The 14970-nt window shown below is 38.3% G+C and overlaps 1 protein-coding gene across 5 annotated transcripts in view; it reads left to right on the top strand.

The window, feature by feature from the left end:
- Cltc (clathrin heavy chain) overlaps window positions 1–14970 on the top strand; it is a 64643-nt gene that overhangs the window by 30043 nt on the left and 19630 nt on the right. For all 5 annotated transcript variants that reach the window (XM_028878276.2, XM_028878279.2, XM_028878280.1 and 2 more), the window contains 8 exons: window positions 1049–1246; window positions 2253–2453; window positions 5181–5333; window positions 5716–5838; window positions 7316–7453; window positions 8086–8250; window positions 8339–8519; window positions 10063–10226. In XM_028878276.2, the coding sequence (XP_028734109.1) occupies window positions 1049–1246; window positions 2253–2453; window positions 5181–5333; window positions 5716–5838; window positions 7316–7453; window positions 8086–8250; window positions 8339–8519; window positions 10063–10226 (1323 nt within the window). The remainder of the gene's footprint in view (window positions 1–1048; window positions 1247–2252; window positions 2454–5180; window positions 5334–5715; window positions 5839–7315; window positions 7454–8085; window positions 8251–8338; window positions 8520–10062; window positions 10227–14970) is intronic.

Here is a 14970-nt window from a genome sequence, read left to right as displayed (position 1 = left end):
TTGGTTTTTCGAGACAGGGTTTCTCTGTGTAGCTTTGCGCCTTTCCTGGGACTCACTTGGTAGTCCAGGCTGGCCTCGAACTCACAGAGATCCGCCTGGCTCTGCCTCCCGAGTGCTGGGATTAAAGGCGTGCGCCACCACCGCCCGGCCCTAATCCCACTTCTTAACATCTTAAGTATTACTGAATATTTAATGTGAGGTCATGTTAAAGTACCTATTGTGTCTGTAAAGTTGGGTAATATATCATCCATTTGAAAGTAGCTGTTCTGAGTTTAAGACATTTGCCAAGTCTTCATATCATCTAGCAAGTGGTTCTATGTGAATGTTGGAACTGAAACAAGAAAAATTCTCCCATGAGGGATTTTATTTTCTCCAATGGTTAAAGTTCTTCAAAGTTAGTGTTGTATTGCTCTTGTCATTTCCTGCTTCTCCTCCAGATTAGTATTCTTAAACCCAGATAGTAAACAAAGGAAACAAATGTTTGTCATTTAATTGGTTAGTCTTTGAAGAGTGGTGTGTTTATGATGAGACAGTCTGTCTCTTACCTCAGCTCTAGGCTCAGGTGCTTTGAGTCCCTGGACTGGAAGTATCTGTCCTTGTAACATTTTTGACACACTGAAGTAAAGTTACTTGCTGTCTCAGTCATCAGTCTTCCTTAAGAAAGGGGCTCATCTTTGTTGAGTTGTATTTCTAGCACCACCCAAAGGTGATTTTTGAAAATTAAGTAATTCTCATCTATCTATTCAGTTGTATGTGTCTCTCATTGGGGAAAAAAAAAGTCAAGAATGAGTCGGTTAGGGATGATTTGATAACAATCAGGAGCCATGGAGCGGGGAGTGTTTTCTTCTTTCTGCTATTGTGCTGGGGTTAACATAGATCTCCTTCTGTGATTTTACCATATACTGTAAGCATTGATGATGAAGGTTCTAGAAATTATGGTAGCAAAACAAGCAAGTGTCAGAATTTCACAAAAGTAACTGATTACCTTTGTGACTTCATCTAAAAAGATTTAACACAGTGTAATGGTTCTCTAATCGTTAAATTGCAGGTTCTGTCAGTTTGTGTGGAAGAAGAAAACATAATTCCTTACATCACCAACGTCCTACAAAATCCTGATTTGGCTCTCAGAATGGCTGTGCGGAACAACCTAGCTGGCGCTGAAGAACTCTTTGCCCGGAAATTCAATGCTCTTTTCGCCCAGGGAAACTACTCAGAGGCTGCAAAGGTGGCTGCTAATGCCCCCAAGGTAAATAGTTGGAAACTGAAGTTGTGGTGATTGAGGTATTGTTAATACTCTGTTTCTGATATTGCTAGAAGAAGAACTGGCTTTGTAAGAGTAACTAGACACTTTCTAGTTATATTTTTCCTTTAATAGAATATGATAATTAATTCTCAGTGTTTCTAGAGTTGATGGTTAAAAGCCCAGAATCTTAGAAAGGATATGTAGCTATAGGCCTACCGTGGATGTAGGTGTGACTATGTCCAGTTACTAAAGTGTAACACTGTTTGACCTCATAAATGATGGCTCTTCATATTAATTTGAAAAGTTAATCACTAAATAAATGCTCTTGAATTTGTAATCTGAGAGTTGTCAAAAAATGAACTGAATTTATTCCCATAAGCCTTTACATTGGTTTATGTTGGACTGAATTAAAACCTTGCATTCCTAACTAGTGTTAATTATTAAATTTGTACTTAATTGAACTTGTGATTTAATGACTAGTGGTTACCATTTCATAATTATGCTTATCCTTTTTTTAAACTTTAAATTTTTTAATTTTTGAGATTATAATGTAATTACGTCATTTTCCTCTTCCCCTTTCTCCCTCCAAACCCCCTCATGTCCCTCCTTGCTCTATTTCAAATTCATATCTCTTCATTAGTTGTTACATACATATATGTGCATAAATCCAACCTACCCAGTCTGTAATCCTGCCTGTAAGGACATGTTTTCAGGACTGACCATTAGATAGTAGAGAACCAATGGATGTGCTCTTCCCTGGGGATGACTATTTGTGCTTATTGTTTCATGCATTGACATAATTAATTACCTTGGCATGTTTGTGATTTTGAATAATTTTGTAACATTGAGGCAGAGATGTCACACACATTTATTGAGTTTGCACTATGTGGTTAATATTTGGAATGTGGCGTTAATAGGTCAACCATGCAGTTCAGATTGACCAGAGACTTACAGGGTTAGTAGTGTGGTCAAGCCACTGAGGAGTCTTTAATATTTCTTCTTCTTAAAGGGAATCCTTCGTACTCCAGACACTATTCGTCGATTCCAGAGTGTCCCAGCTCAGCCAGGTCAGACTTCACCTCTACTTCAGTACTTTGGAATCCTTTTGGACCAGGGCCAGCTGAACAAATATGAATCCTTAGAGTTGTGTAGACCTGTACTTCAGCAAGGACGGAAACAGCTTTTGGAGAAATGGTTGAAAGAAGATAAGGTACGTCATATGGATAGACTTTTCCTTTGATTAAATACTGTGTTAACAAGTTAAAATTGCTGGTTTCCATCCGAGTATCTCTGTCTGTTATTTGTTGCTTGTGGAAATAGAATGAGAAGAGACCTTGCCATTTTAAAACAGGATCCAGGATTATTTCTTGGAAATTTTTCCCATGAGATGCTTACCTCATTGTACAGGCATATTTGTCAGTGTATTTGACATTGCTCAACATGTGATCTTCCATCCCACACTTGATATGCATCCCACACTTGCTATGCATGCCTAGTAGTTCCTGTTTTCTCTCTTCCTCTCTCTCTGACCCCCTCTTTCTCTTTGTAAGAATTATAAACTGTCATCAGCACTGTAGTTTTTTATGCTGGTAAACATACTTGGGTATGCAGGGAGAACATGCTATATAAAACATAAGATCACTCATTGTTTATAAGACAGCCAAGCTGGCTATATTTGATGTAGTGAGGTAGTGTTTGACAGTGATTTCACAGAATGTTAAGTGGTGTTATATCAAAAGGTATTTAAAAGGTTTCAATTTAAGAGCCTTTTGTAAAAAATATTTACTAGCTTTCTATACTGTAGGATTTCTTTGTGTTTTATATTCATTCAGCACATTTTCTTTATACTGTTTTGCAGAGCATATTTTTCTATGTAGTCCTGGATGTTGTAGCCTCAAACTCGAAGTTCTGCCTCCCAAGTGCTGGGATTAAAGGTGTGGGATACCACTGCCTGGCAGAGCACACTTTTTTCTTTTGACGTAGAATGACTGAAAAGCAAGCAATAAATATTATTTATAGGGCAGCAAACAACTTTTAAACAATTTATCATTATTATTTTTATACATTTATACAAGAAAGCCTTCCTACCTAAAGTGACAGTATTGAGTTGTCATGTTTTATGCATTGTCAAGAACTAAGGTAGCACTCTTGTAGTGAATTTCTTACAAAGATATTAAACCTTTCAACATTAGTGTGTATGTATTGGTACATTCTGGAGTCTAAGTTCATGTTTCTTAACCTGGCTTCTGCTAGTCTTGTCTTACAGGATACTAGAGGATAGTACTTCAGACTTGAGAAGCTTGGCCAAATACCATTCTCTACTAAAGAATAGCTAAGCTAACACATATTTGAGAGCTATTCTAATTGCATAAGATAATAGGATGGGAACAGCCAAGATAACTGAGTTGACCTATGTAATAGGGTATTAATTTCTTGAATATCAGTACCTCTTGTTGATAACACAAAGGACTCATTTGTAGTAAAACTGGTTCATTGACCATTAGTTAGCATGTTCAGTTAAGATGTATAGATAGATAGAACTTCTTTGAACACTGAGCCATAAGGGCTACTCTTTTTAAAAAGTTAGCATTGGGACTCAAGAGATGGCTCGGTGGTTAAGAGTACATATTGCTCTTGCAAGTTAAATTTCCAACACAAATGTCAGGCTGCTCACAGCTGCCTGTAACTTCCAGAGGACTCTGATAGCTTAGCCTCTATTGTCTCTGGCATTCGTGTGTGTGTGTGTGTGTGTGTGTGTGTGTGTGTGTGTGTGTGTGTGTGTGTAGAATAAAATAGAAAATTGGACTGGGAGTATGGGTTAGTGGTAGAGGACTGACTTACTTAGGATATACAAGGCCCTAGTAGGTTCAATTCCCAAAACTGCAAAAAAGAAAAAGGGAAAAAAATAGAAAAATAGGAACTCATACAAAGCAGACTTCTTGTTTTTTTTTTGTTTTTGTGATTTTTTTTTCAAGACAGGGTTTTTATGTGTAGCCCTGGCTGACTTGAAACTCACTCTGTAGACCAGGCTGGCCTTGAACTCACAGAGATCCACCTGCCTCTGCCTCCTGAGTGCTGGGATTAAAGGTGTACACCACCACAGCACATCCTCAAAGCAGAACTCTTAGGAATGTGACCAGAAGATGTATCTGCTGTGTACTATCTGGAAATTTTTTCATTTGTATATGTTTGATTTTGTAAATGTAGTGTCCTGCCTTTCCATCTCAAATCCTAAAACTCAAAAAAGATAAAAAGATGAATCTTAGGCTCTTGAAATGTAAAGGTTGTATCCTAGTTTAAAAATTATCCTTAGAGTTTTAAAATAGCCCTTATGTAAGAAAGGGCCATTTGGCTCAGTTTCTAAAATTAATTTACTTATTTGGAGACAATGTCTTTATTTGGGGCACAGGCAGGTATTGAACTCTTGCCTTAGTCTCCCAAGTGTACATTACAGGCTAACTGACATTGTCGATTTTCACTGACAATACTAGTGCTTCAGAGCATATATTAAACTCTTCCAGGGGACGTGAGTTCAGTTTCTCGCACCCGTGTCATGTAGCTTACAACCACCTCCAGCTCCAGGGGGTCTGATGCCCTCTTCTGATCTCGATGGGCATACACACAAATAGAAAAAACAGTGACATTATTTTTGAGAAGTTGAAAAGGTGGCTGTAATATGTGAATCTTTGCAGTAGATGTATAAGATTCTGCAATAAAGAAAAGGTATATTCTTAACAAGGTAGTTGGAAATTCCTAAAAGCAAAGTCTCGTGGCTGTCTGTCCTTGTTAAGGAGGAATTCTAGAGAATCATTACTGTGAGTACAGTATCAAGACTTCTCTAATCACAAACGCTGCATATTTAGACTTTTGGAAAATGAGTAAATATTTTGTATATGAGTTGTATTTATACTAACCAAATTCTTTTTCCTTTGGACAGCTGGAATGTTCTGAAGAACTGGGTGATCTTGTAAAGTCTGTGGACCCAACGTTGGCACTCAGTGTGTACCTCAGGGCCAATGTCCCGAATAAAGTCATCCAGTGCTTTGCAGAGACAGGTCAAGTCCAGAAGATTGTTTTATATGCTAAAAAAGTGAGTTCAGTGGAACAAATTATCAACACAAATTCATTTAAAAAAAAGAAAAACTTGAGAGAAAGTAGCCTTAATTTGCTTCATTTTTGTTGGTTAATTTCTCTAAACTTTGAGCTGCTTGGAAAAGCATAAGAAATTCCTTAACTGTTAGAGTCCATACCTAGTGTTAATACGTGAAACAATTCAAAGATAGTCATTTACTGACTAGAAGTAAATACAATTATATAATCTAGGCAAATATGTCATCATAAAGGTCTTATTGAATGTCTTAAATTATAAATAATGTTTTATACTCATCAGTAGTTCTGTTAATAATATTGTATTATCGAAAAGAATTTAAATATGAAACTTGGTGGCATGACTGAAGTCTGTCTATTTTTAGGTTGGATATACTCCAGACTGGATCTTTCTCCTCAGAAATGTAATGCGCATCAGTCCAGATCAAGGACAGCAGTTTGCTCAAATGTTAGTTCAAGACGAAGAGCCTCTTGCTGATATCACACAGGTAATGGCACTTTAAACTCTGTAGTTCATAGAGATGGAGCTTGTAGGGAGTCGGACTTTTACAAACTTTTCAGAAGAATAAATTAAACTTTCAGCTGACAGAAATTATGTGTGCCTACATGAATAAACCCTGAGTATCTTACCAAGACATACTGCAGAAGAATAGATTTTCTAAATATTTACTATTTCGCGTCTATTAATGCAGGTACAGGCATGCCATGGCCTGTGTCTGGAGGTCAGGGACAACTTTTGGGAGTTGTTCTTTCCTGCTACCTGGTTGTTGTCCTCAGGTAGTCAGGCCTGCATACACATGCTTCTATCCACTGAGCTCAGTAAATAGTTTTCAAATAAATGCCATTTGGATTAGGGAAGGACATATGAAAATAATATACTCGATCTTGTCCAAAAGGCCAAGAAGTAATATATAAATGATAAAACACAGACACTGGTGTCTGCTGCTGGTGAGGAAAGAGGGGCATATAGAAAGTGTCAATCAGTTTTCAGACTGTCTCCTTTTTTTTTTTTTAACTTTTTTTATTTTAAACCATTACTCAAAGTAACTCAGTTTTTAATAACTTTTATTTTAGGTTTAGTTTGTTTTGAGACAGTCTCACTCTGTAGCTCTGTAAACCTGGAATTCATGTGTAGACCAGGCTGGTCTGGAACCTCCTACCTCTGCCCCCTGAATACTGGCATTTACAGGTGTGAACTGACATATCCATACACTTGGTTTCTCCAATAATATAAGTATGAGGTCAGGTTGTCTAAATAATATTCTTTAAATCTGGTGTTTAGGGGGTCCTGGAGAGATGGCTCAGTAATTTAGAGCCATTGTTGCTCCTGTAGAGGATCCAGGTTGAATTCCCAGCATCTACATGGTGGCTCGCAGAAATCCTTAATTCTGATTGCAGGGGATATGTTCTCTTCTGGCCTCTTAGCACCAGACATTCTTGTGATATACATGCATGCAAAAACTCAAATCACAGCCAGGCAGTGGTGGCACATGCCTTTAATCCTAGCACTCGGGTGGCAGAGGCAGGTGGATCTCTCTGTGAGTTCGAGACCAGCCTGGTCTAGAAAGTGGGTTCCAGGACAGGCTCCAAAGCTACACAGAGAAACCCTGTCTTGAAAAACAAAAACAAAAACAAAAAAACAAAACCCCTCAAATCACATATGAGTATATGTGATATACTCATACCTATAAAGTAAGTAAATTTCAAAAAACTGTTAAAAATAATTAAACCTTATACTTTGCATTTTTATATATAAAAAGATATGTTGATTTTATATATGTGTTATCAATAATGTTTGGGGAATTTTTAAATTAATTTTTATTAATGTAAAAAAATTAGTTTTAGCATGACTTTTTCATACATACACATGGTAGTTCTTAGTTCCCCCAAACTAATCACCTTCTTTGTTCCTACCCCTTTCCCTACACTAGTGTCTCATATCTTCTGATTTTTCTCTTTTAATAGATTGTGGATGTCTTTATGGAATATAATCTCATCCAGCAATGTACTGCCTTCTTACTTGATGCTTTGAAGAACAATCGCCCCTCTGAAGGTCCTTTACAGACTCGATTGCTTGAGATGAACCTTATGCATGCACCTCAGGTATGTGTTGCTGTCTTAGTCAGGGTTTCTGTTTCTGTGATAAAACACCCCTGACCAAGAGCAACTTGGGGAGGAAAAAGTTTATTTAATCTTAAACTCTTCACTCCATCACTGAGAAGTCAGGGCAGGAACCTAGAAGCAGGAACTGAAGTAGAGGTTATGGAGGAACACTATTATTGGGTTGTTCAGCCTGTAACCCAGGACCACCTGTCTAAGGATGACACTTTTCCTGGTGGGCTTTCCCCCTCCTCATCATTAGTCAAGAAAACGCCCAACAGAATTGCCTATAAGCAGTCTGTTACAGCCATTGAACCTCATTTTCAAAATTGAGGCTCCCTCCTTAGTCCAGATGACTTAGGACAGATGATTTTAGTCCATGTCATGTTGACATAAAACCTAGCCCGCACAGTTGTTGTGCTTTTTAGTCATGCATCCAGTCCTGTTCTTGTCATCAATTATGCAGAAGTTCAGGTGGTTACTCAGAGTTTTGGGGTGTATTTTCTTAATCAAGAACATTTAGCTATACTTTCCTTTATCTACTCAGTATTGAATGTTAATGTATTTTCTGGGTGTTGTGTATGCTGATGTAAAGGAGAAAGTGAGACCAGCTCTTCCTGTCTGTGGTTTTCTAGGTTGCAGATGCTATTCTAGGGAATCAGATGTTCACCCACTATGACCGGGCTCACATCGCCCAGCTGTGTGAAAAGGCGGGCCTACTGCAGCGTGCATTAGAACACTTCACCGATTTGTATGACATAAAACGTGCAGTTGTTCATACCCATCTTCTTAACCCTGAGGTATTTGTTTATTACCTGTTAGTTGTGGTTAATTGGTATGTTAGCACTGGATGATAGTAAATTATTGATTTGTTTTTTTCCCCTCTAGTGGTTAGTGAATTACTTTGGCTCCTTATCAGTTGAAGACTCCCTAGAATGTCTCAGAGCCATGCTGTCTGCTAATATTCGTCAAAATCTACAGATATGTGTTCAAGTGGCTTCTAAGTATCATGAACAACTATCAACTCAGTCTCTGATTGAACTCTTTGAATCATTCAAGAGTTTTGAAGGTAATTAGGAATGTAAGACTTGGTAGTTAAGAGACATATCATTAAGCTGTTGGAAATTGTCTTTATAAAATTAATTTTATGGGACTTGGCCTCTGTGCATGAGATCCTATGAATATACAGTGTAGAAGACCATCTGCTTGGGTATTTTATAAGTCAATTAAAGGCAGAATTTGGGGTAAAATATGTATGGTCTTTGTGTTGTGTAAAATGAAAATACTAATGACGAGTTACAGTAATATTGCATGCGTAGATCAGACTCTTGTAATAGCAAACAGTTCTCATAAGGGCATTTTGTGCTTCATTGCCCCAGCAGTGCTTGGCTAGGTTGGTACTGCAGGTGCTTAGTGTTGGGTGATTGCTCACTGTGGCAGCTGCCTGTGTGCCAAGTTAGCAGTGTCTGCAGCTTCGGCCATTGAGGCCCAGCGTCCCAGCTGCCGCTGTTGTGCTCATTTAACCACTTGTTGGATGGCTCTTAGGGCATTGGCTGAACCCTGGTCCTCCCTAACCTTTCCTCTGTCTTGGTAGTGGTCGTGCTCTGCGGTAGAGGAGGAGGTTCTTTAAGTTCCCTTGGTTTTGGTGCGCTAACAATATGTAGAATTTACCGTTTAGCATAGTAGCTACTGAATTTCTGTCGTCAGTCTAGCTGAGCTTGAGGTGAGCCACAGGAGCTGAGTGGCTGAAGCAGGCAGTCTAGGTGAGAAAATTGTCATCACTGCAGAAAGCTCTCATGAACAGCACCACAGAAAGTTCTTTGCAAACTGCTTTTATGTGTCTTCTCTTATTTGTATTGATCTCTTACTATTTGAAAACTTTAGGGCCAGGCATACTGCAGGAGGGTCACAGGTTTAAGGGCAGCCTGAACAAAATTGTCCCCAAAAAACTAAAAAACAGAAAAACACTTTTAAAAAAAATTATTTTTTTATTGCATTAGTATTTTGCCTGCATGTGTGTCTGTGTGAGGGTGTCAGATCTTGGAGTTAGATACAGTTGTGAGCTGCCATGTGAGTGCTGGGAATGGAACCTGGGTCCTCTGGAAAAGTCAGTGCTCTTACCCACTGAGCTATCTCTTTAGCCCCCAGAAAAACACTTTTAAACAGAATTTTCTGTTCTGTAGGGTTTGAAGCTTAGGACTGTTTTATTGAACTGGTTTCTAGATTAATTTGTATTCTTAATGAACTTTTTAAGTAGTCAACTTATATTAGGGACATTTACTGTAACAGTTGCTTCTAATTGCTTAAATAATTTTTAGTTCTCAAAAGTGTCCATGTAGCCAGGCTTGGTGGCACATACCTTTAGTCTCAGCAGTTTAGAGTCAGAGGCAGGAAGATCTCTTTGAGTTTGAGGCCAGCCTGGCTTACATTACAAAATCCAGGACAGTCTAGGACAGCCAGGAGAGATATTGCCTCAAAAAAAAAAAAAAACAAAAAAACAAAAAAACAAAAAAAAAAAAAACAAGCCGGTCATGGTTACACAGTGAGACCTTGTCTCAAAACAAACAAAATTGCTTATGTTACTTATTTTCAGTTGTTTTTGTTTCTTTCAGGTCTCTTTTATTTTCTGGGATCCATTGTTAACTTTAGTCAGGACCCAGATGTGCACTTTAAATATATCCAGGCGGCTTGCAAGACTGGGCAGATCAAAGAAGTGGAGAGAATCTGCAGAGAAAGCAACTGCTATGATCCTGAGCGAGTCAAGAATTTTCTCAAGGTAGGTGGCTCTGAGCTGCATGCTTCTGCATGATTGAGGGTCAGCAGTTGTACAAGGGTTCAGTCATGCTTGGAAATAGTTTCCTTACATTTAAAAATCTTAGCACTCTCAAATTCTATGCTGGGTTATTTTTTGCTAAACATAATAATACTCTGTGGTTTCTTAAGAAATAAGGAAGGAAATTAGCAAGTAGTACTGAAGAACTACCATCTGTTTAACAAGAAGGAAAGACAGTTTCATTTCCACAGAATTTCTTTTCTTTTTTTTTTTTTTTCAAAAGGAAAGCACTTTATTTTTTTGTTTGTTTGATTTTTTTTTTTTTTTCTTCCTAAGACAGGGTCTCACTATTTAGCCCTGGCTGTCCTGGAACTCACTATGTAGACCAGGCTAGACTCTGAATTTATAGAGATCTCCCTGCCTCTGCTTCCTTAGTGCTGGGATTAAAGGTGTGCACCACTATGCCCGGCTTTTTGTGTTTGTTTGTTTGTTTTTTGAGACAGGGTTTCTCTGTTTGGCTTTGCGCCTTTCCTGGAACTCACTCTGTAGACTAGGCTGGCTTCAAACTCACAGAGATCCATCTACCTCCCCAGTGCTGGGATTAAAGACATGTGCTACCACCACCCGGCAAGAAAAACTTTTTAAGAAGTTGTTCTTGATACATTTTAGGATACTTAGATCTTTCTCCCTGTGGTGACACACAGGTGTAATGCACTTTGGAGGCAGAGGCAGGCAGATCTCAGAGTTCAAAAGCCAGCCTAATCTACAGAGTGAGACCTTGTCTCTAAATGGGTGTGCGTCCTTTGAATGCTTTAACTTCCTTTTTTTTTTTTTAATGCCTTTAAAATTGTTGGTCTGGGTAGAGGGGTGTGCATAAGAGGTCATTTCCTTCTGTCATATAAGTCCCAGGGAGCAAACTCATCACATTTGGCAGCAAACACCCTTATCCTTTGAGCCATCTTAACATACCTCCTTCCTATTTTTTTGAGATAGTCTAATTCTGCAGTGTCTTGGCCATTCTTGAGTTTATGATAGCCCTGCCTCATCCTCCAGAATGCCAAGATTATAGGTGGTGAGTCACGTGCAGCATTCCTGGCTTAGTTTTCTTCTCTTTTACCCTCTTTTTAAAAATATTTATTTATGTTTTCATTTTGTGTTGGTGATGGTGTTCCTGTGCCCAGGCAAGCACATGGAGGTCAGAGGTCAGCTCTTGGAAGTCATTTTGTCTTTCAGCATGTGAGTCCTAGGTCTAGAACTCAGAATGTTAGTCTCAGTGGCAAGCACCTTTACCTGCTGAGCTATCTTGACATCCCCTGACTTAGATTTTTTTTTTTTTTGGTTTGATTTTATTGGTTTACTTTTAGTATCATTTTCAAGATTCTTTATCGTTTGTGAGAAAATACCCAGGTTTACTTCTAGCATCAAATCTGCCAGAATTTGGAAATGAAAACATTAATCATGTATAATTCATAAATCAAGAAGGTCAAGGAAACTTGGCATTGTGACACATGAATTCTGTAGGAGAGGAGTAAAGACTTCCTGTTCTGGACTGGAGAATAATACATTAAAGAATGCTAAATTATAGACGCAGTGAAGAACTGGAAACTTGTTTAATATTTAACTTGGCTTGTTAGCAGTATTCTTATACCTACCAGTTATTTTGTGGGGAAAAATAATTATTTGTAGCTATCTATGAAAAACCAGGAAAATTACAAAACCCACAGAGTACCACCTGCCCACTGTCACACATAAGAAATTATTTTACTTTTGACTTATGGGAGAATTCTAGATTGAGCACAATTATATGAGAACTGCATTTCTTACCTTTCCACCTGTTATCACTTGGAAATAGTTCATAGCTGTATTGGCTGGTTCTCCTAAATTGATCTGGGCTCTGTGTTACATGGATAAACCCATAGGGGTTTTTAATGTAAGAAATGCTGAAATTGTCTTACATTGTAGAATGAAAGGTAAACATCTTAGCCCATCTGACTTTTCTGGGGAGCCTAGCTAGCATAATGCTGAAAGTCAAACTTTCTAGAGTTCCCAAGAAACTTGTTGAGGCGAGGAGTTGTGGGTCCGTGCTGCTAGTGCACCCCCACCGTCTCACAGGCCAAGCTTACTTCCTTTTGAACATCCTCACTTGTTCTTTTTTAAGAACAAGTTTTCTTTTTAAAACAATCATATTCTTAGTTGAATTTCTTTTTGTTATTAAATTCATCTTTTCATTTCTCTTCAGCCTTGGGATATACTGTTTGAGTTATCTTTTATGTTAAAACAGAAGTAAACTTAACAATACAACTTAAGCATGACATTCTCAAGTTTAAAAAACAACACCTAGCTGGGCAGTGGTGGCACACGCCTTTAATTCCATTATTTGGGAGGCTGAGGCAGGTGGATCTCTGAGTTATTTTACAGAGCAAGTTCCATGACAGCCAGGGCTACACACAGAGACCCTATCTTGAAAAGCTTTAGAAAACAAACAAAAAACTTAGCATTTAAGCCCAATATGGGAAACTATTTTCAGACCCATGATCTACTCCTTGTTCCCTTTATCTTACTTTATACTATGCTTTGTCTCTTGGAATTACCTCAGTCTCCCTGGATGACTCACTATCCCTGGAACTTGCCTTTTGGAAGCTTTGCATCTGCCTCAGACCATTTTTCTCTGAGACCTTCATGATATCTTCCTTGACTTTGAGGTTTCTGACCTAATGTCATGAGAGGATTTTCCTGTTTCTCGACCTAAAGTAGAAACTACTAGAGCTAGGGAACTAGCTCAGTCAGTAAGTTGCTTGCCATACAAGCATGAGGGCCTGAGTTAGAGCCCAAACCCAAGTGAAAATGTTGGATGTGGTGCCTTATGCTTGTAACCCTTGGCAAGGTAGATCCCTTGGTGAGTTCCAAACCAATGAAAAGACTGGCTTGAATAGGATGACTAGTATTCCTCAGGAATGACCCCTGAAGTCCTCTGTCTCCACATTACATAGGCAAACAGTAGAATGTCTGTACCCAGTTCCTCCTCTTGTCCTGCTTCATTTTCACTGTAGTACCCTCTGCTGTGAAGGAAACATGTCTCTTCTCACTCTGAGGCAGTTTCCTTGAGACACACAGGACTGTTTACTTTAGAGCCTGATACATAAGTACTCAAGAAATAGTTGTTAAATTTGTGTTGTAGAAAACCTCTACATGTATTTTCACAATTCCAGTTTTTGTCTTAAAATGGTTGCTAACAAGAATAATGGTTGATAGCTTAGAAAATAGTTGAAAATGTATAGATAGCATGGGGCTGGAAAGATGGCTCATCAGTGAACAGTGCTTGCTGCTCTTCCAGAGGACTCAAATTCAGTTCCCAGTATCCGTGTGTTGGATTGCTCACAAACTGCCTGCAACTCCAGGGGCATCCAATGCTTTTGTGGGCCCTTACATCCATGTGCACATCACTATACACATAATTAAAAATAAAACATTTAGAAATGTATAGCATTAGTTTTATGCATGTTGTGCAGGTTTAGACAAATAAGAAAATACAGTTCTTGTCAAGAATGAAATTGCTAAGTGATCTGCTTGTATGTTTTTCCACAAAGTGATGAAGCTTATATTTTCTGTGCACAGAAGATTCGTGTGATACACTGAGTTTTTTAATGTTTATTTAGGAGAGAAAATTGTCCTGGAAACTTTGCATTTGTAGAAGCAGACACATCCTTTCTAGAAATGATTGATGCAGCATTAGTAGTGTTTTCATTTTTTTTTTTTTAAGGTTTATTTATTATGTATACAGTGTTCTGCCTGCATGTGTCCCTACAGGCCAGAAGAGGGCACCAGATCTCGTTATAGATGGTTGTGAGCCACCATGTGGTTGCTGGGAATTGAACTCAGGACCTCTGGAAGAGCAGCCAGTGCTCTTAACCTCTGAGCCAGTTCTCCAGCCCATGTTTTCAATTTTTGAAATAAATATTCATACATTGTCTTCCCTTAAAGTGAACAACCTGCAGTTGAACTTCAACTTCAAATTTATAGCCATTTTTATTTTTTCAATTTAGCTTAGCTCACAAAATTTTCTTGGTATTTTCTGAACCTTTCATGGATTAATCTTATAATTGGCGAGCTAGAGCCTAATCTTAAGAACCATTTTATGGTCTGGGGATGTTGCTCAGTGGTAGAACACTTTTCTAGCCTAATCCTCAATACTGGAGGATAAAAGAAAAGGAAAAAAACAGAAACAAGGACAAAAGAACTATTTTATTCTAACCTTAAAAAGAAGTGGCTACCATTGGGGAAAGTTCTATCCTGCTTAGTTTCTGTTTCCTTAGTTGTCTCTTAGAGGAATCATTTATTGAGGGATGTATCACTGTGTATAAATGAATTCCTGATGGAAACTGTTGTTTTTTGTGCTGTACCTTATGTCTGTGGAATATAACAGGACATGTATCAGGTAACTGCCCCACGCAGGTCTTACCCTTACCTGTCTATAACGTCTCTGTCAGTCTCTAAGTCGGACTGTAGCTTCGTCTTTGTAATGGTGAAGCAGTTGGCAATTTAAAGATGTCTTTTCTTTAAATTCTTTGTTGTGTTTAATTCATGGCCATTATCACAGTGCTCTTTGTAGACTTAATTATAGTAGATTGTTAGAGCCTGAGTGTATCGCTTGATTTGGGGGAGGACTAGAAAATAAATCATTAGTTTGAAACAAATGTGAGCATTTGTGCCACCGATGTGAGGATAGTTACTAAATCAACTGCCAAAT

Source organism: Peromyscus leucopus, chromosome 8b (assembly GCF_004664715.2).
Source record: "Peromyscus leucopus breed LL Stock chromosome 8b, UCI_PerLeu_2.1, whole genome shotgun sequence".
Lineage (NCBI taxonomy): Eukaryota > Metazoa > Chordata > Mammalia > Rodentia > Cricetidae > Peromyscus > Peromyscus leucopus.
The sequence above is the reverse complement of the archived record's forward strand: the minus strand, read 5'-3'. Positions and strand labels throughout refer to the sequence as shown.